General features: G+C 35.8%; 1 protein-coding gene across 1 annotated transcript in view; it reads right to left on the reverse strand.

Annotated features, from left to right (window-relative positions):
* ITSN1 (intersectin 1) overlaps positions 1-21,449 on the reverse strand; it is a 256,471-nt gene that overhangs the window by 36,815 nt on the left and 198,207 nt on the right. The window contains exons 30-31 of the mRNA XM_051984917.1: positions 12,880-13,001; positions 8,451-8,557 (exon numbers count right to left, since the gene is read on the reverse strand). Coding sequence (XP_051840877.1) covers positions 8,451-8,557; positions 12,880-13,001 — 229 coding nt within the window. The remainder of the gene's footprint in view (positions 1-8,450; positions 8,558-12,879; positions 13,002-21,449) is intronic.

Genomic DNA, 21,449 nt, shown 5'->3' on the forward strand with positions numbered 1-21,449 from the left:
TTCTGAGTATTTGTGGTCTTATTTAACAATACTTTTAATGATGAAATTCATGGCTTGTTCATAAACCTAGACTTCACTCTAGGTTCTGTGTTTGAAAGGGAGCTACGCAAAAGGCTCCAGTGGATGTAAAATGACTAGAGAGGTGTTAGAGAGAAGAGAGAAGTGCTCTCCAGGAATCTGAATACTTCCCTCTTACCCCGGGCCTCCCACAACAGAGCAGAGATATTTTAAGTTAGTTCTCTTCGAAGTGGGGAACAAAAGTGGGACTTAGATTGTTAGATTTTGGGGCATAAATTCTTTGCAGTTTCTCAGAAATAAAATCTGTGGTGCTATTAACATTGATTCTTGACCAGAAGTTGAAGGCCCCTCCTATTTTTTTGGTGAAGACTTAGATATGAACCAATTTCTTTTTTTTTTTTTTTAATAATAACTTTGTATTGACAGAATCCATGCCAGGATAATTTTTTTACATTATCCCTTGCACTCGCCTATGTTTCGCCTTTTTCCCTCCCTCCTCCCTCCCCCCCCCCCAAGATGGCAAGCAGTCCTATACATGCCAAATATGCTGCAGTATATCCTAGATACAATACATATTTGCAGAACCGAACAGTTCTCCCGTATATGAACCAATTTCTAATGTTCCTGCAGGGAACTGGGGTAGGAACATAAGTCACAGAAATTTTAGAGAGAAAGCACTAAGGCTAAGTTTAGAGTTGCAATTTAGGGACATGGAAAAACTAAGATGTCTGTGAGGTAAACAAAGACAAAGATAAAATCTGTGTGGTGCCTTAGAAAGAGTGCTGGATTTAGGACCAGGGTCCTGAGTTTGAATTCTGATTCTGCCACTTAGTAATTCTACAATCTTGGGTAAATCTCACATGATCTCTCTAAGCCTTAGTTTTCTCAGGTATAAAATGAGAGAATTATACTCACAACTAAAGCTATGATCTTATGAAATCCAATGAATAGCCCAATAGACAACTTCCACCTTTCTAATCTACTATACTATGATCTTCAGGAAAACAATATTTCTACATCAATTAGAGTACAGAAGTTTGAGCAAGTAGAAAAGAGACTGAGTGAAAGAAAAAATGGAAGAAAGTAAAATTTGAATTTTTATTTTTAAAATATAAAAGAACTCTAGTTTGAGGCAAGGTGGTACTATTCACTGTAGTTACAAGATGTAGTGTTTAATTGTCTATAATCTTCTGGCTGTTTAGTCAAAATGCTGATCCTAAATTCAATTAAATGGTACCTGAAACAGAATATCACTATCAATCCTATGACAGTCTTCTTCTTTGGATTTCTATTTCAAGGGTAAAACTGCCTAGGATCCTAGCTTACAAAGACTGGGGAATGGGGACCAAGGAATGGGGAATTTGTGTGGATTTAGCTCAAGTTTTAGAATAATATTGTTCTGGTCACTGTAACTACAGTCTCAAGAATGGTTTTCTCCTTGATAAGTGGCTATCCCATCTAAAATGGAAACTCGGAGTTAGAAGGGAATTGCAGGTGATCTAGTCCATCTGAACAGAATTATCTTTAGCAACATTTATTTAAAATTTTATTTTAAATATAAATTTATATTTATTTATATCATAAAAGTAAATAAATATAAAATTTATTTAAAATAAAAAACCAGTTTTTAACAATATTCCAATAAGTCATCATCCATCCATCCTCCACTTGATGGGGAAACTCACAATCTTCTTAGGAGTCATGCTACTGTCATATATTCCCTATGCCCTATATTACCATGTGTAAAGATATCTGATTAGTTCCCTTGATTTTTAAATATATATATATCTCCACACATATGTACACACATGACATGTGTACATACATATATGTTGACAGATACAGGTATGTATACCCTTACATCCACACGTGTCTCTGTGTGTATATCCATACATGTGCAAGCATGTATATGAATATATCCATACATATACTATATATATGTACACACACACACATGTGTATACATGTGAAGGTTTAAAGATTAAAAAAACAGAAGTACTATGAATAGCAGTTAATAAATTAATCAACATTTCAAAGGCAATAGATACTAGATTAAAATATTCTGAAGTCTACAGACCAAGGCGGGAATAGAATATGATATCTAATGTCCCCTATTCCCCTTTCATTTTGTCACTATCCTGGTACTTGCACTTAATACTTAACTGGTTGGTAATCTCTGCCTCAAATCTTTCCCTAACCAAAATCATCCTTCACTGTGATGTTGGCAGCTGTCCTTCAATCTTAAAGATGATAAAAAGGCATTGCTATATAGGGGTCAAGGTAAAGTATGTCTGACTTTGACTTATCAGACCAATATGAACTTGAGAGGCTGAGCACAAGTAGTCTATATGCAGATTTGGAATAGAGATGGCTCTGAATTTGCACATATTAAATTTCTTTTAAACTACTGCAATTTTGCTGAACTCATAGACCATTTCCCATACCTCACAAACAATTCCAAAAGTCCTTCAGAAACATTGAGAGTATGTTCTCTTGCAACAAGAATTGCAATTCAAGTCTACTGGATTTCTTTTTTTCCCTAAGTGCACACAATCCATGTACTGACATTGAGCAAAATCATCTTTGTCAATGTTTTTACACTTTTTGTGTGTTTTGACGGTAGAGTCTGCTTGCCATGGTAAGCACGCCAGGGTTGAATGAAGAAGACAATTTTTAGTGCACCTTCTCTAGCCCTTTCCTCACGCTAGGAGGTGAGCGTATGATCCTTCCAAAACTTTGCTCAGACCCCCAGGGAGCTGCTGAATCCCAGAGCTGCTTTAGACCAATGAGAAGATGAGCCTATGGCCTGTGCTGCCTATGTTCAGGGCTGTGACTTCAATTCCCAGTATGTTTTTACCTGCTGCTTGTCACTTGCCTATTGCCACAAGACTTTGACCTAGGTAAAAAGAGTAAAATGAAATGGGTGATGTCTTTTGAATCATGCATAAATTAGATTTAAGTAAGGCAGAATTGCCCGAATTTGTCAGCTTCATTCTCTCTTTCCAGAGCCACTGAAGCCCAGGGACAAGACAAATGTCAAGATGGCTCAGAATGCAGTGGATGGATGACCTTGGAGTCTTTGATGTTTAACCAAGCCCTAAGTGCTTCACGGGACCTGCTTCAGCTGCCTTCATGGTCAGCTGAATTGGAACCATACTTTTCTCATCCATCCATTATGCTGGGGAAAGTCTTCACATGCTTAGGGCAGACACCCCCTAACTCATTGTTGGATCTTAGAGCACTCAGTTTTACCCTCAACCTACTAAAATGATTTACCTAATATAGCCACTCCATGCCCCACAAGGAAGCCACAAATAAAAACTGGGTGAATTAGATGGATACCAAAGATGAAAAGCAGCCCTTAAAAAAATCTCAGTAGTCTTCACACCAGAAGTTTTAGTCTTCCCAGAACATGATACCAAGCCAGCCCTCACTCAGCTGTCAAAGTGATCTTTTTAAAGCACTGATCACCTCCATGTCAACACCTCTGACCCACTTCTATTCAATATGCTTTAGGAATTCCCTATTACTCAAGATCAAATATATAGTCCTCTGTTTGGTGTTCTATATATCTATATCTATATATATCTATCTATATAGATAGATATATATAGATATAGATATATAGATATATGTATATCTATATAGATATATATCTATATAGATATAGATATATAGATATATATATTTCCAGTCTCCAAATACCTAATTCACTCCCATGTACTCTATAATTCAGATACCAGCCTCTTTGTTACTTCTTAAAGAAGACACAATTCTCTCGATTCTGGGCAGTTGCTGTCTTCCACACCTGGAACTCTCTCCCTCCTTAACTCTGGCTCCTGGCTTCCACCAATTCCCAGAAAATATCTTAGCTTTTAAAAGAAGCCTTTTCCTTAATGCGAGGGCTTTCTCTCTGTTGATTATCTCTAATTTATCCTTCACAAATCTGTTTTTGCTTACTGTCTCCCTCTTAGATTATGAGACCCTTGAAGGTAAAAACTGTTTTGCCCATTTCGGGAGGAGAGATATTGCCAGTACTTAGCATAGTAAATGGCACATGAGAAGCACTTAATAAAAACTTGTTAACTTGACTTGGCTTGTGAATGTCATAATAAGAGCCTCAGGTGAGGGAAAGTAGAAAGATGTTGAGAAATTGGAGGTGAGGAAAGATAGATGAGGCTCCCAATTCAATTCCACTAACATTTATTAAGACAGTATTGGCAAAGGCAAACTTTAAGTCATTTAAAACCAAAAGAACTCCTACAGTAATACTGCTATTTATCCTTTTGCTGGGACCTCAGAGACACTTCCTGATTATAAGTTAAGAAAGTAAAAATTATATTAACATTGAGTCTGCTAGATAGTCACTAGTATAACCAAAACTGAATTCATTAATATCTTTTTGTAGCTCACATCCTTATTGGGTTAACTAGACTTACCCCGAAATCTAGATCTATTCCAAATATAGTTCTTTTAAAAATATCCTTATCCTGATTCCTTTGAACTTTGCCAATCTAAGCTCTTCATTGGAAGGTACCAAACATCTTCAAAAGAACCATAGATCTAGAATGGAAGTATAATCTAATAATCTCCAGAAGAGAACTGAAGCATAACAATAGGCCTTAAGGAAGAAAGGTGAAGGGATGGTCAGATACGGGATTGCCTACCCAACTTTCCAGCTCTCCTGCCTACTCCTTTGCTACAATAATAATTCAATTTGGAATAAGCAGTTGACTCCTGAACCATTGTTGTTATCTTTGGTATATTAGAAGTGCTGGTTTGAACGTTGGAATGGAAAGATGTGACCTTCAAAGGTCAATGGTATGATGGAGTCAGCTTTAACAGGCTCCCCATTGTTAAATTTTCAGCATGAACATTTACATCTCTGGAATCAGCAAATGTAACAAATCAGGGCTTGATTTATTATTCTGTTGATTGCCTAGGCTGAAGAATATGATGAGGAAAATATTATTAATGTAGATTAAATTTACAAGTGTGTGCCTGTGTAAGTATGAAATTTTGCCAGGTAAAAAGTCAAGGAGTAGAATGAAGGAAGAATAAAACTGTAGAATCAAAGCATGTGCTTTTTCCTCTGACAGTGATATTTGGAGTTAGGAGACATTTTATAAACTCTTGCCCAGATGTGCTTTCTCTTTTCCTAGATGACTGCAGTCCTGTTAATGAGGTCTATTCTCCTGGTTCCTGAAATATGTGTCCCTAAAAACAAGTGTAACCTGATCCATTTCCTTTTTGCAAGAACGATTGAGAGATGAATAGAAAGATGAAAGAAGAATTTTTGAATTAGGGCTAAATTTTCAAAAACTTGGTATATTTATTTTTGAATTAAAATTTTATTACTGTAATCAATGCATATTTTGAGGGGAAAAGTTTTGTATGAAATTTATTGAGGTGAAATCTATAAATTTATGCTAAATAGCCAACATTTTAAAAAAATTATTGAGTTTGCAAGATCAGTTCTGCTGGAAAATTTAAGGGAATGGTCTTTTCATCACAGAACTAGGGCAGCCCTGAAAGGAGAGGTACAATCTCAGTTACAGTTTTACTGTTTAAAAAGCAGACAATTCTCTTAATAGTTGTGATGGAAAAATTGAAGAGAATCATAAAAATTTCCTAGGAGTCTTGATTATATAATCTGGAAAGCAAATGGATCATACTTTTTTCCCTCTTTGTGCATCCCCCCGTTCCCACTACGACTGAACTAGAGTGGAGAGCTTGGAGTGATTTTGTAAGGGATTTTGTAGGAATAGAAAAGAGAGGATTTGGTAGATTCACTAGGAACTAGAGAGAGGAAAGGTAAATAAGATTCAAGTTTTTAAGTCTGAGTGACTAGAGAAAAAGGATGCCATTAAAAGAAAGAAGAGTGTCCAGAAGCATAGGAGGTTTCAGGAGAAAGGTGTTAAATTTGGTTTTGAAACTTCCTCAGCATTCCGCCTTTCTCCTCATTCCCCAATGGCTTTCAATGACTAGCCATGGTTTCTATACTACAAACCAAATATTCCATACCATAAATCAAATAAAGTTATAGTGTCCCATTACAGGTTTACATTCTTCTGCCTAGCTTATCGCAGTTACTTCCTAAGAGTCTTCTCATCTATTTTCCTTCTAACATATGTTTTATATTGCTGTTAGCACAATACTTCTTATCTTTAGATCTACATCAAAATCTTCAGTTAGCTCCCTGTTGATCACTGAGTCAACTACCTAGTGTTTAAATCTACCATCTGACATCACTATCCTGCACCAACATTCTCTCAAATCACTCCTGTTCATATACCAAATATTCAGCTAAATTAGACATTTTCTTTTGTCTAGAGGAAAACGTACAGCACTCACACTTCCAAACCTTTGCTTATGATGTTACCTACCCTGGGATTGTCCACCCTCCCTCTTTTTACCTGTTAAATTCATACCAGTCCTTTAAAGACTGGTTCAAATATCACCTCCAAAGGGCACCTGCCATGATTCACCAGAATGATTTAAGACTTTCTTACTCAGATCTCATTAAATGTATTTTTGTAATCCCACTCCCAAAATCTAGTGATGAGAAACTCATTCCTTATTGCTGGAGATCAGTGCTCTGTGTTTTTGTGGAGGGGGAGAGAGACACACAGAGAGATATAGAGAGAAACAGAGAGAAATACGGAGAGAAACAGAGAAAGACAGAGACAGACAGAAACAGAAACAAAGAGAGACAGAGACAGAAACAGAGACATAGACAAAGAGAGAGACTGTGTGTATGTGTGTGTGCTTCAAGTCTCCTCAGGAGTTCTGGGTTTTGGGGGCTTGTGGTTTCTAGCTTAGAGAGAGAAGATGAGTGATACCAACCCCAATTCAAATTGCTAAAGGTTACACAGCAGATCGGTAGAGGTGAGCCCATATTCTCTGACTCCAAAATCTACACCATACCTCATTACTCTGAGGTTGTATTTCTTCTACTATCTAACATTATTGCCACTGCAAAGGAAGGACAGTTCCATGGTAGTGGAGATAATTACTTTTTAACCAAAATTTCATTAATTTTAAATGATTTTTAGATTCTTTGGATGGATTAAGAAATCTTAGAATTGTACTTATTCATGTCCTCCATCTATCCCCTAAACACACACACACACACACACACACACACACACACAGCTCATTAATCCAATTTCTATCAGTAAGCTTGGGGTTTATTCACAAGATGGTAGATATAGAAGACAGAGACTGAATTTTAGAAAGGGCTAGACTTCTACACACCACAATAGAAGCCTATTTAACACTGACATGAGGGGACAGGAGGAACTATCTTCAGTAATAGACTAAGTTATATCAGGTTTTTATCATAAAAGGGTTTTGCAGTCTGAAGGACCATAATCTTATCTATGTTCTATACCAATGCATATAATCATCAGCCATGTTTTGCTGGAGTTTTGTTGCACACAACAATTTTAGGGCTAGAACAGACTTTGAAGACCACTAAGTCTCCTCACCTTACATTTGAGAAAATAGAAGGTCAGAAAGCAATTAAGAAATGCCAATAACAATAATATTTATATAGGGTGTTCTAAAACAATCTGAGTACGGTTGTAAGCTTAGTATTACTACTAGTTTAGTATTTGTAATGTAAAAATCCACTCAAACATTTGGGATATCCTGTACTGTATTTTATAATTAAAAAAAAATTCTGTCCCACAACAAGCTTATAAGATATGTAATATTAGCATTATTTTACAAAAAAGAAAACTGGTTCTCAGGCTAGTCAGGGACTTGTTCAGTGAGGATCCAGAGTAAGTAGCCAAACTCGTATTTGAACCCATCTTTTCTGACTTTAGTATGTGGCAGAGCTGGGTCTCAAACATGGTATCCTTTTTCCTAGCTCAATCCTTTTTCTACTGTACTAAGTTGCCTTTGAGGATTCAAACAGAAACACTTCTGGCCAACAACTCTGTGAATGCTGACAGTTAAGTATATTTCCTTAAGAAAGCTGATATTTGAGTGGAATGAATAGTTCCAAAATTCTTCAGGTACACGAGCCAAGAATTTTTCTCAAATATTCCTGGCCAGGATATGTATGTGACTGAGTGTAAATATTGTGGAGAGTATAAACCCTCAACTGGGCTTTTAATTCCACTTCCCTGGAATGATATTTAGGAAGGAAAATGTTTCTTTAGAAGCACATTCAAAATAAGAAAATGTTTTTAATATGTCATTATAGGCAATGAGAATGGGAGAAGTGGGAGGAGCAGAGACATTTCTAGAAAAGACCAAAAAAAGGGGTTATAGACTATGAGTGAGTATTTGTGTGAGTAAAACAGAAAAACAAAGAGCATGATTAAATGAAACAAAGAACCTCCCCCTCCCCACACACAAAACCACTAGTCTGAGAAACCAAGAAAGCAAAGCATTGTGGTAATTAGAGAAAAGAGGCTTACTTCAGCAGTTTGATATTACACATTATCAGCTCCTTCCAGTTAACAAAAATCATAGCCACCTCTTTTTCTGTCAGCAGCTCAGACTCCATCAGCGGTTTCTGAAAGATCTACAGATGCAGAAAATGAAGCAGTTCAGTAAGCAAATGGTTAGCTTGTGGGGTGAGGGGAGCTGGTTTAGAGCAACCAAAACTAATGTCCCAGTTATCATTTTAGAGGCACAGAAGCTTAAAGTCCTCACAGTCAATAAGAGATTATCTAATCCCTTAGTTGGTTGGAAAATGAAACCATTTTTGTAAGTGACTGTTAATTTGATTTTGCAGAAGATGGGCTAGCTACCCTTAATTCCAGATCAATATTAGACTTTAGTCTATGATTAGAAAATTTACCCATTGAAAAACTGAAGGGAGCCTCAATTAATTCTTCCCTGCTTGCATTCATCCTTTCTAAGACTACCCAATTTGCTCTTTTTTTTGGAGCGGAGGGAAGCAATCAGGATTCAGTGACTTGCCCAGGGCCACACAGCTAGTATGTGTCTAAGATGGGATTTGAACTCAGTTCCCCCTGAGTTCAGAGCTGGAGCTCTAACAACTGTACCATATAGTTGTCCCCAGTTTGTTTCTAAGAAGGAAAGAAAATTTTCTAAGAGGGAAGGTATGACATTCCCCAGACACTAAAGAATCTTTTCCCAAGCAGCCACCCAATTAACAACAAACCAGATTTCATTGCTGGTGTCAGGAGACAATATTCATTGACTTTGGAATGGTGTCCTCAATTTCAATGGGCTTGATTTGTCTAGGAGAGTCCAGGGGTAATCAATTATTCATTTGAAGGAATTGAGTGAGCCACAATGACTCCATCTTGTGACTCAAATATGGAGCTAGCTCAATTCCCTTTCTATTTAATTATAGGCCTACTCCAATTTTGTAAGGAAACTTTATTAAATTTGGGGAATTATGAAAAGACTTTTATGCATTGTTTGAACACAGTCCTGCGTGATTGGGAAGAGACCCTTAACTATAGATCTAGGTTGTGTCGACCAGGAACCCAGTCAAATTCACAGACTGATACAAGGAATTTTCTCACAATTATACATCTCAAACAACTCATACAGCTTATCTGAAAACTGGCCCTGAGCTAGTCAATTAGTTATTATTTCTATATCCCTTCAACTGAACATAAGACACTTGAGGAACATGGGATACCTCTGTTTCTGATTTCAGAGAACTGCACTTGTTCATTCTTTTCCTTCCTAATTCAGAAAGAAAGCTCCCAATCTTTCTTTCAAATAGAAATCAAATCATTTAATTTTGTATCCTAGTTAGTTGTTTTCCTTTAATTAATTAAATTAGTTGATTTTGATACATAAAAATCTGTCTCTGCTTATATTCAGGGTCCAGTACAAAAGATAAGAAGGACTCATCCTGATTTGTTATTCAATTGGCATGTGTTGCCTAATAAATTGATATGCTTGGAAGCTTTTACTTTTGATTTCCCCAGTCATTTCATATTTCACCCACTACACATTCTAATCTTGTCTTTAACTGATACTTATGCTTCTTTAGAAGCTAGGGAACCAAGGAAGCAAAAAATCTCTTCAAGAGTGGAGAGTCACAATCTGAAGCTAGAAGGGACTTTGGAAATCATCTAGTCTAACCCAATTTTTTTTTTTTTTTACGGGTGAGGACACTAAACCTAGAAAGGATGAGTCACTTGCCAGAAGATACAAAGCTAGTAAGTATAGGGGTAGGACTTGAATTCAAGCTTTCAAGTTCAGCACTCTTTCTACTGCATTGTGCTATTTCCACTCCATGGGTTGAGCCAACTCATTCAACTATTCAGCAGGGATGTCAATAGTCTTGCCTTCTGCCAGTATTCAATAATTATTGTTTGAATTACTTGAATTAGCTATTTGAGGGATTTTCAAAGTCCAAGATTCCATAGTCTCCTTCAGAAAGATGCTCTTGTGTTTAATATATAAAAACGTGAAATAAAATCAAGTCTAAGACATCTTCTGTGAACACAATTCAAAATATATCCTCCTGCATTCAAAAAAGGTGGGGGTATCCACATTATAACTATGCTATTCCTCTCAGCATTACTCTCTCCTAGCCCAGGGTCACCTAGCTCACAAGTTCTTATTTTGAAATGATACAGATTTCATTTATCTTACTTGGGGCTAATTTAGTGTCATATTGTTGTGACCACATGAAACAAAGTATATGAAACTGTAGCTAGTAAAGTCTGAGAATGTTTAGTTTTGTACTAATCTCCAAAGAGGAAGCCCCCCATGGACATGTAAAATGAAACTTTCCACAAAGCAAGGACCAAAGAGTATACTCCGATGGTTACCCTGATTTACAATGGGCTCCCACTCCTGACATGTCAGAAATTCCTGGAAAGATAAATGAAATCAGTGTCATTTTGGGGATAAAGGGTCTGCATGAGAGTGTCCTGAATCATGACAACAGATTCTCAGAGACAGAGACACAGAACATTGGTATTATGGAGGTCTTTGGAGATCATCCAGTCAGTCAATCAATCAATAGTCAATACCTATTACGTGCCAGGAAACTGTGCTAGCTAAATAGGAAAAAAAATGATCTAGTCACTGTCCTCAAGGAGCTTATTATACTCTTTTGACTATTCCCTATATTTGGGCAGATGAGGAAACTGAGTCTCAGAAAATTGAACTGATTTCTTTATAGTGTATTAGTAATCAAATAGGACCTTGAATTATCATTAAAATTACCAACTGTATTCAGTACCCTGTGGGAGCAAGGAAAGAGAACAGGAAGATGCACAACCCAGAGTCCTTTGGAGTTAAAAGAACCAAAGACAGGGACAGAGAGAGCCTTAACCCTTGGGAGAGAGGAGGATGATGAGTGACAGGATCAGGGATGCAGGCAATTCCAGTTGCTTGAAGTTGGTCTAGGATTTTTGTGTTTTAATATGAAAGAATGTGCAAAGGATTTAGAAATATTTGGCACTAAGAGAAGCTATCACTAGTGCCAATGGCATTTCTATAGTATTTTAAGTTTGGCAAAATACTCTTCATAACAAGCATTGTGAGGTAGGTGCTACAATGAAACTGAGACCCAGAGGGGTTGTGACATAACTATGCAGCTCCTAAATGACAAATGAAGCCTATGAAATCAGATCTCTTCTGAATCCCAATCTAGCAGTCAATCATTTACTATTGTCTATCTATTCTCTAATATGTATTAGTGAAAGCACAGGGGAAAATCATAGATATTTGATTTGGAATTATAAAATATTATAATCATAGGCACAAAAATATTTTTAAATTAATTTTATCCTTCCCTTCTCCCCAAACTACTATTATGTAGTAGCACCGCTTTGGCTTGTGATTAATCTAGAATGATAAGATATAGCTTGAGTGAAAGAGAGATAAATCATTTTGACAAACGTATTTAGTAAAAAAATTGAAATAGATGAGAAGGAATAATTCCTGGGAAGAATTCAATTTTTACAATTCATCTTTCATCTTGGATATAATCTCAATTCATTTAAGTAGGGGACAATATTTCTAGAGTTCTCAAGAACTTTTCATTATAGCAAAGCAATCTGTGGGTCAAATTGAAGTTGTCTAGGATGGCTGCCTTTGAAGTTTTTTTTCTAATAAACTCTCAAAAGTGTAGGATATATAGATGTTAGGGAGAAGTATTTCACACAAACTGGGAATTGAGACCATCATTCAAAGGCAGAACATTTTGTTTTAGCTTCATATACTCTCATAGATTCTCATTATACTCAAATATATTTATTTATTTGTTTGTTTGTTTGTTTGTTTTCGTTTTTACCATAGTTCTAAGTACTTGGATGGGGCAGAAGGAAAACTTTGTTCTTCTCATCTGCAAAATGAGAAAGTTAGACATGATCTCAAAGTTTCTTTCCAGCTCTAATATGCTATGATTTTATTAAAGAATTCAAATCTCTTCACATGTATAATATTAAATTGTTTGCTTTCTCAATGAGATAAGGAGGGAATGGAAAGAATTTGGAACTCAAAATTTGAAAAAAAAAAATTTTAATTGTTTTTCCATGTAACTGGAAGAAATACTAAATTAAAAAAAAAGAAGAAGAATTCAGATCTCTTAATTTTCTGTCCATTTTTCTGCCACAATATTGCTTTCTGCTTTAGTACTATCTAAGAAAACATTTTGCTTTTTCCCTAGCAATGGATCCATGAGGTAAGGATGAGAATTTGTTTCTATTTTCCCCAAAGGATAGGTCATATGTCATATAGTATAGTCCTGGTGTCTTTTATAAAATTATTATTCCATCAAAAAATCACATACAGTAAAACACCTAGCCAAACAACTCTTAGTCAGAGATTCCCATTTCACAATGTTACCACATTTCAGATGAAGCAACACCAAAATGTTGCCCTCCCCATTGCTATTTTTACCTCTGTGACTAACTGAAGGTCATTGACATAGTTCTCTTCTGTAACAAGTAGCTCATGGATATATCCCTGTCGTTTCCTTTCAGTTGGTGTTAACATATCCAAAAGATGTAAATCTGCACACCCTGGAAAATACAATGGCATTGGACAATTTATTCAGAGACGCATAAAAGCCAAAGACCATCTGCCTAAAAGGTTACCTCTGTTCTTAATTAATCCTAAATTAGTGTCAAATGGTTGAGCATCAAGTGCCTGGCACATAGTACACATTCAATAAAAGTTTGTTGTTTGACTGATTGATTAAAAAAAAAAAATCCTAAGTTAGATTATTTTGATTTGTTCTTTCACCACATTCTTAAAAATATATATATATATATTAAAGAAAGTATCACTAAAAAATGACTACTCAGTAATTCTCTGAACTGGAGTCAACAAACTGGAGACCAAGTCTAGTCCAGCTAAAAGTGGTTTTCTTTCTTTCTTTCTTTCTATAATAAAACTATATTTAAAAATGTAAAATTCATGGGTCATACTAAATAGGAAGGATTTGACCCCAAATCCTATAGTTTATCTATCCCTTCTCTGAACTAATTCTTTATGGTTCACTAAAGGTACAAAGTTCAATCACTGGAAAATATACCTTGAATAGAAACACTGCTATTGAACTAAGTACATCTGTAGATTCAGCAGGATCATTCCAGATCATCATTAGGAGGGTAAGAGTCTTGGGAGGTGTTCTCAGATTAGTCTGGGCAACTTCTTTATATCTGGCATCCTCAAGTCTAATCTACCTCAGGGTGATCTCTGGAGCTATAGGTTCCTACTAATTATTATGGATATGAGATATTCATCAAGCTCCCACCAGCCTGATTTTTTTTGTTGTTGTTGTTGAAAGGCTCAGCATTCCCTGAATGATATGAGATGATTTTTATTATGTTATAGAACCTCAGAGCCAGAAGCCACATCCAACTCCCAGCTGCCTTGGCATATTATTGACTTTCTATATAGGTTATTGTAGTGGCTGCTCCTGAACAGATATGCCCAGGGAGTTCTGCCAGTTAAAATTCTTCTCTGCCCTCTAGGCTTAGAGAAAGTGTTATCTCCTCCATGAAACCTTTCCTTGATTCTTCAAATTTCTTATTGTCCTCGGTGTCTCTCCCAATCACATTCTCTTTCGTATTTTATCCACTTGTGTACACTTCCTATATTAAACTTTTTCTGAGGGTAAGGATTGTGATATTTTCCATATCTGTAGCCCCAGTATTAGCACAATGCCTTGCTCTTACTAGGCACTTAATAAATGTAGTGATGAATTCACTTAAAGTCCATTTAAAGTGGTAGCAGTAGCAGGAATTGGGTACTTGAGTAGCTACAAAAAGAACTGAGCAAAAGCATCAGGTGTCACTTTGAATTCTCATCCTTTAAAGTCCATTAGCTCATTTCATTGAAAGTTGACTGTGAAGTGCTACATCAGAATGGTCACAAAAATCAGTATAAGCCCTCATATAGGCTTGCAGAACAAACTTTGAGCTAGGACTCATTATTAAATCTTTTAGTTGACTTATTTACATTTCATATCAAATACTAATGAGTGCAGGGGATAGCAGATGTCTTTTGCCAAAATCTTTGTACTGACAATGAATTAGCAAGAAGAAAATAAGCCATTATTACTCATCATACAAACTTTAGTTGACAAGGTATGTACCCAGGATCAATTTAAGGTCTCTAACATTTTGGAGGGGGTATTTTGTAACTCAATAGATTGGTTAATGAATTAAAGTTACAAAATTAATTTATAATTCAGTTTAATTTATATCTTTAAGGTATACTTTAGCTGCTACTATACTTTAGCTGCTATTTGAAAATTTAAGTTTGGATAAGTTTTAGTTTCTATGGCTTAATGAATAAAAATAATTTTTCTTGTGACTGAATGTTTAACATGTAATTAGATAAGAAAATATAAAATATATTCAGGATAAATACAAAGTGGGAGGACCAGGAAAGATCTTGTTTAGGAAGTGACATTTAAGAAGATAAGAAATTGGGGCAGCTAGTTGGTGAGGTGGATAGAACACCAACCCTGAAGTCAGGAGTACCTGAGTTCAAATCTGACCTCAGATACCTAACACTTCCTAGCTGTGTGACCCTAGGCAAGTCACTTAATCTCAATTGCCTCAGGAAAAAAAAAGAGAGAGGGAAGAAATGAGGGCCACTAGATAGCAAGGTGGATAGAGTAGCCTTGGAGTCAGGAGTTCAAATCCATCCTCAGACTCTTTACATTTCCTAAATTATGATCCTGGGCAAGTCACTTAACCCCAATTGCATTGCCTCAGCAAGACTACAAGACAACTGATTTAATTGGGAGAGTAAAGGAGAGCAAATGAGGCTCTGAGAGTGTGAGTCTAGATGATTAGAAAGATAATGGAACCTTTAATAAAAAAAAAGGAAACTACAAAGATAGACTTAAGGGGAAAGTTCATTCTTCTTTGGCTGTGTTGGGCTTTATATGGCCCGTGGAAAAAGAAATATATAAAAATGAGTTTTGAGGAAACAAGTAGGAATTAGATAAGATAGAAAGGAGGGGCTACTTAGGATTCATATGACAGTTTAAGAATTGCAAAGCACCTATATACTATTTCAGCTAATGCAGCATTCCAATTGAGATAATGGCCTGAAGAAAAGTTTGCTCAAAGAGTTCATGATGGACAAATAAAATGGTTCATAGGATCACAGACTTAAAATTGGAAGGAATCTCAAAAGCCACTGAGTCCAATTTAACTCAAACTCTTCATTTTTTGTTTAGTTGCTTTTTAGTTGTATCTGACTCTTCATCACCCCATTTGGAGTTTTCTTGACACAGATGATGGAGTGATTTATCATTTCCTTCTCTAGTTCATTTTGCAAATGGAGGAACTGAGGCAAACAGGGTAAGCGATTTGACCAGGGTCACACAGCTAATAAGTGTCTGAGGCCAGATTTAGGTTCAGGAAAATAAGTCCTCCTGACTCCAACCACCTACATTTTATAGTTAAGAAAATTGAGGCACATCTTGTGACTCACACAAGTAATTTTGACGTGCAAAACTTCAAACTGCAAATACAAGGTCCTTTCCATTTTACCTCCTCTGAACCCACTTTTTGCACTGGGATTACAGTGCAAAAAATATATTCTGACTTGGTTGAGAAGGTTTTATCAAATTCCTCACAGAATGTGACATCTGCTTCCTCTGTTTTAGTGTGTAAGCCACAGTTATCTTTTACATAGCCTTTTGCTATTTATTGACATGTACCATCAGCATTTTCTTCATCATTTTTTGATGTGGGGGTGAAGGCAATTGGGATTAAGTGACTTGCTCAGAGTCACACAGTAGGAAGTATTAAATATCTGAATCCAGATTTGAATTCAGGTCCTCCTGATATCAGGGCCGGTACCCTATCCACTGCACCAACTAATTGTCCCATTTTCTTCGTCGCTTTGAACATTATTTGTGTAAAGAAATCACCCCAAGATTCACACTGGCTTGACCAGCAAATATATGTTTTTCAATCTGGTTCAAGTCAACATTTACTAGCACTTATTATGTGCACAGCACTGTGCTAGACATAGAAGGACAAAGATTAAAAAAATAAATAAATCCAATCCCTATCCTCAACAAACTTGCATATGCCAACCAAGGGCAACACCAGGTTAGAAAACTAATTCAACTGCAAAATTTTACAGCAGAGGATGGTGGGGATATTACCAGTGATTTGTTGCTTCACAAAACAATGAAGACTCTTGGGAGGGAAGAGAAGGGAAGGTGTGGAAAGAGTGCAACAAGTTTGGCAAAGGATCTAATTAAAACAAATTACCCTAAGAGCATTCATAAACTGGAGTCACAGAACCTGAGATCAAAATTCGCCTCTGATACTTATTGTGTGACCTTTGGAAGTTACTTATCTTTGTTTTTCTCATTTGTGAAATAAAGGAGCTATATTCGGTGTCCTTGGAAGACCCTTCATATAGGAGAAAAATGAAAAAAAAAATCCACATTTCTATAATAAACTTTTTAACATTTATGACAGTGGAAGCACTACAGTTGAACTAACATTTCAGAGGTCCCTTAGATGGAGGTGAAAATGAGGCTAAAGAATATCAATGGGAAGAACAGCATGAATCAGATCAAGTACACAGAGAAGAAATTCATATTGGCAGCCCAAGAATTTTAAAACATCAATGGATTGATTTTTAAGATAGAGATGATAAAAGCCAACAACTTGTTAGAAAAAAGACCACAGAATATCCTCACAAAAACATTGACCAAGAAATCATCAATAATTGTTGACACAATCTTCTCTTTCATCTCTCTGAAAGTTTTTATGAGAATAGTCCATATAGATATAGATATAGATATAGATATGGCATTTTGATAAAAAATATTAAAAAGGAATAATATTGCTTTTGTATTCAGTTTTCTAGCAGAGTACATCTTAAAGTGATGTGACTGAGAGATATAACAATCACAAGATCCTTTTGTCTTTATTGTTTGGCTTATTTGGTCTTGCCACTGGACTTCAATGATTCTGGAGGAGAGAATGAGGCTAATAATTTTGCAGCAGCTCTGTCTCATTTAAATCCAATTCATAAGCATTCATGAGCAAGTTACTCTTGTGATGTCATTGGTCCTCTTAGAGAATAAAAGACAAACATTAACAAACATAAATAAAAAAGTATTTGACTCAGTAGAGCAAAATTCCTTAAAGGTTCTCCTCAAAGACAGTATCTCCATATATAGTAAGATCATAAGCAATTTTGTAATATATGGAACCACAGAGATTACTTTGTCCTTTCTGGTTAATAATGTCATGCAAGAATAAAGAGAGAGAGAGAGAGAGAGAGAGAGAGAGAGAGAGAGAGAGAGAGAGAGAGAGAGAGAAGAGAGAGAGAGAGAGAGAGAGAGAGAGAAAGAGAGAGAGAGAGAGAGAGAGAGAGAGAGAGAGAGAGAGAGAGATTTGTGAAAGGTATTTGCTGCTATCATGAAGGATGTCTAATCCAGGGACTGGATGGAACAAGGGTTCCCTATAGATAGTGAGGTTCTCCAGATGCTCCCTCCTTCCCTGATAATAAATTTATGTAAAAGGACCCTTTTCTTGTCCTTTTTTATAAAGGTGAAAAAAGGAATAGGAGAAGGAATTGAAGTTCCCAGATGACTGATCCTCAAATGCCTACTCTATAGATACCTCAGGCCAGTGAATACCCAGGAGGTCAGGACAGCTTTGAACTACACTAGAGATTTAAACTTGATATGGTTTGATGCTTTGCTAGAAAGGTCAGAACAAATTAAACACTGTCCAATGCCCATGTAGGTTTAACTAGAATCTGAGCTCCATACCTGCTGAAATTTCTGACATTTGGTTAAATGCCAAAAGACATTAGAATAAATGAAACATCAGAATATGAATTCTTTGAGGAGGAAAATATCTATTTTTCTATTGGTATCACCAACATGTTGCACAGAAATTTGTACATAATAAATGCTCAATTAATGCTTTATTCATTCATTCATTTAAAGACAATTCTTGGTATATTAATATGTTTTAAAATGTTTAACAGTCATGTGAATTAGCAAATACACATTATTTAATAAGATTTCTTTTTTAAAGTTACTTTTCCATAGGAATTTGTGTTTTAATCAAACATACTTATAGCTAATAATAATGATAATGTTTATAGCTGACAATTATGTGACACTTTAAAGTTTGTTCAATTATATAAAACAGGTATTATTAGACACCTCATGTTGTTATGTAAGATAGGTGTTATAGGCATTATGTGAGAAAAATATTATCATCCTAATTTTACTAATGAGAAAATTGAGGTTCAGTGAGATGTTTTGCCCAGATTTACATGATTTTAATGTGTTGAGGTGGAATTTAAACACAGGTTTCTTCTGTCTTCAAAGTCAGGGCTCTTTCCAACTATTTTATGTACAGCACTATTAGGCAGGAGCTATGGGTAAACCAAAACCAATACAAACATGAACTCTACCCTCAGGGAGCTTAAATCTAGTTAGGAAGACAAGTCTAATACATAAAACAATTTTAAAATAATACAAGTTAAGTAATATAATGGATTATGAACATTGTAAGAATTTATTCAGATAAAATTATGGTAGATTAGAAAAAAATCTGTAATAACTTTATGGAGAAGATAAAATATGTTCGATCTGTAAAAATGAGTAGGGTTTGAATAGAAAGAAAATGGGCAAAAGGTATTCCTAGCTGGGAGATTTCATAAACTAAGACCAAAACAAGGGAAAGGTTTCCTGTAGGCAATAAGTTGGAGGTAAGATGGCAGAGGTAAACCATGAAATTTAGTTGCAGGAATTCAAACGTGATGTAAAGGAGATACTTGTGTAGAGATTCATAGGAGAAAAATTATATTCTACATGAAATGAATGAGAGGTGAAAAGAGTCTGGAGCAGAGGGGCGTCAGTAGGAAAAACGTGTGTCTTGTCCACTAATTGCAAAGAGATTCCCTTTTGTTAAGTGAACAGTACAGTGAAGAAAAAGGCAATGAAGTCAAGTGGAAAAAGGAATGAACTGGGTATGTTGACATCTGGCTTATAGTTCTGCATATTTATCCACTCTTTGACTTGAACAAGTTATTCATTTGTCTCTCCAGCCCAAGATCCCTCATCTATGAAATGAAAGAGATCCTTCCTATCTCCAACTGAAAGAGGTCCTTCCTAGCTCCAATGTTCTTCATTTCTTTAATGCTTGCATGTGTTTCAGTCCTTGTGAAATGACTAATTTCTAGATAATCTTTTCATCTTCTAGAAAAGGCAGAATGAAGAAATGATAAGTATAATTTATATCTAATAGGAGAAAGATATTGGTTTGAAATGGCTGTAGCCAATGGAAACTTGGAGGACCTTTACAGCCTCGAATCTGTCAGTGAGATATAATAGAAAGAGAATTAGACAAGAAGTCCGAAACTTGAGTTCAGTTTCTGGATCCAACAAAGCTGTATGCCTGAGCCAATTTGCTAACTCTCTAGAGTTCAATTTCCTCATGTTCCAAATATAATGTAATCATTCACCATAATAACCAACTGCAATTCCAAAGGATTCATGATAAAATATGTTCTCTACCTCTAGAGAAATAATAATCTCAAAGTGCAGCACATTTTCCCCCTTCCTTCCTCCCTCCCTTCCCTTTCTTGCTCCCTTCCTTTCTGTTCTTTTTTCTATCCTTCCTTTCTTTTTTGGCACAGATACTTCAGCAATTTGTTTTGCATGACCATATATACTTTTAATGGGGTTTGTTTTTCTTGCCTTCTCAATAGATAGGAGCAGGACAGGAGAAAGGAGAGAATTTGGAACTGAAAATAAAATAAAATTGATTTTTAAAATAGAGATAGTTGTTGTCCTTCATTCTCAAAGAGGACCAAAATGACATCACTATTGTAGAGTCGAGTTATAGTGTGTCCAAAAGTGGCTGAGCAGATCAATATGAGCTCAGAGTGCTCTGCCACAGGTCAGACACAAATTGTCCCTATGAACATTTGGGATGGATTCTCTAATTTGGTGCATCTCACATTTCTTCTGAGCTAACTCAATTCTCCTTTGCTTGGAGATGCTGGGCAGTCCTGTGCCAATGTCTCCTGTGTCATACAATAAATTCTAAAGTTCTTAAGAAAGACTTTGAGTGTCCTTGTATCATTTGTTCTGACCACTTGTGAGAGCACTTACCCTATGTGAGTTCTCTATAAAACAGTTATCATACAACTTACATCTATTTCACAGAGTTGCTGTAAAAATCAAAGGCTATATATGCATATTCTATATAGACACTGATAAGAGTGCTTTGTAACCAGATACCTTATCCTGGTGTAAAGGTAACCCTAAGTGTTTGAAGGCTCTGCTGGTGGAACATAAATTCTAGCAGGTTTTCCTATACTGCAAAAGCTTTATGTACAGCCTTAGTAAGAGACAGTATCTTCTTCCTGAGGACTAGTTTAGCAAAGTAGAGATAAAATCATCACCAATATGCTGGTCACTTGGAATTGAATTCTTTGGCTATGAAACCCATGATAGAAATATATGCTTTTGCTAATTATTATTGCTATTACTACTATTACTATTATCATTAATGGAATGAGCCTGTGATTTCACTGGTGTAGAGATAATCCAATGAGGAAGCTTCCTCTAACAATGTATTTTTGTTACCTGCTAAGAAATTTAGTCTTAAGAGAGTTGAGAAGAAGCAATGTTATAATGATCAGAGAACTGATCCTGGAATCAGTTCTCTCTCTGACATTCTCATTATGTGATCCTGGGAAAATCTTATAACCTTTCACTTCTATGTTATTGATAATTACTATTATATGATATGTGATATAAACTCACAGAGTGAAAAGCACTAATTTCTCTAAGAAAATTGATATCATTCAATATCAAAATAATCACTAAATTTTTTATAATAATCACTAAAATTTTTAATAGATTTATATAAGGCACAAAAGTTAAGAGAGACCATCAAATCTGATCTCAGGCAATTAATACTTCCTAGTTGTGTGAGCCTGGGCAAATC

Source organism: Antechinus flavipes, chromosome 3 (assembly GCF_016432865.1).
Source record: "Antechinus flavipes isolate AdamAnt ecotype Samford, QLD, Australia chromosome 3, AdamAnt_v2, whole genome shotgun sequence".
Lineage (NCBI taxonomy): Eukaryota > Metazoa > Chordata > Mammalia > Dasyuromorphia > Dasyuridae > Antechinus > Antechinus flavipes.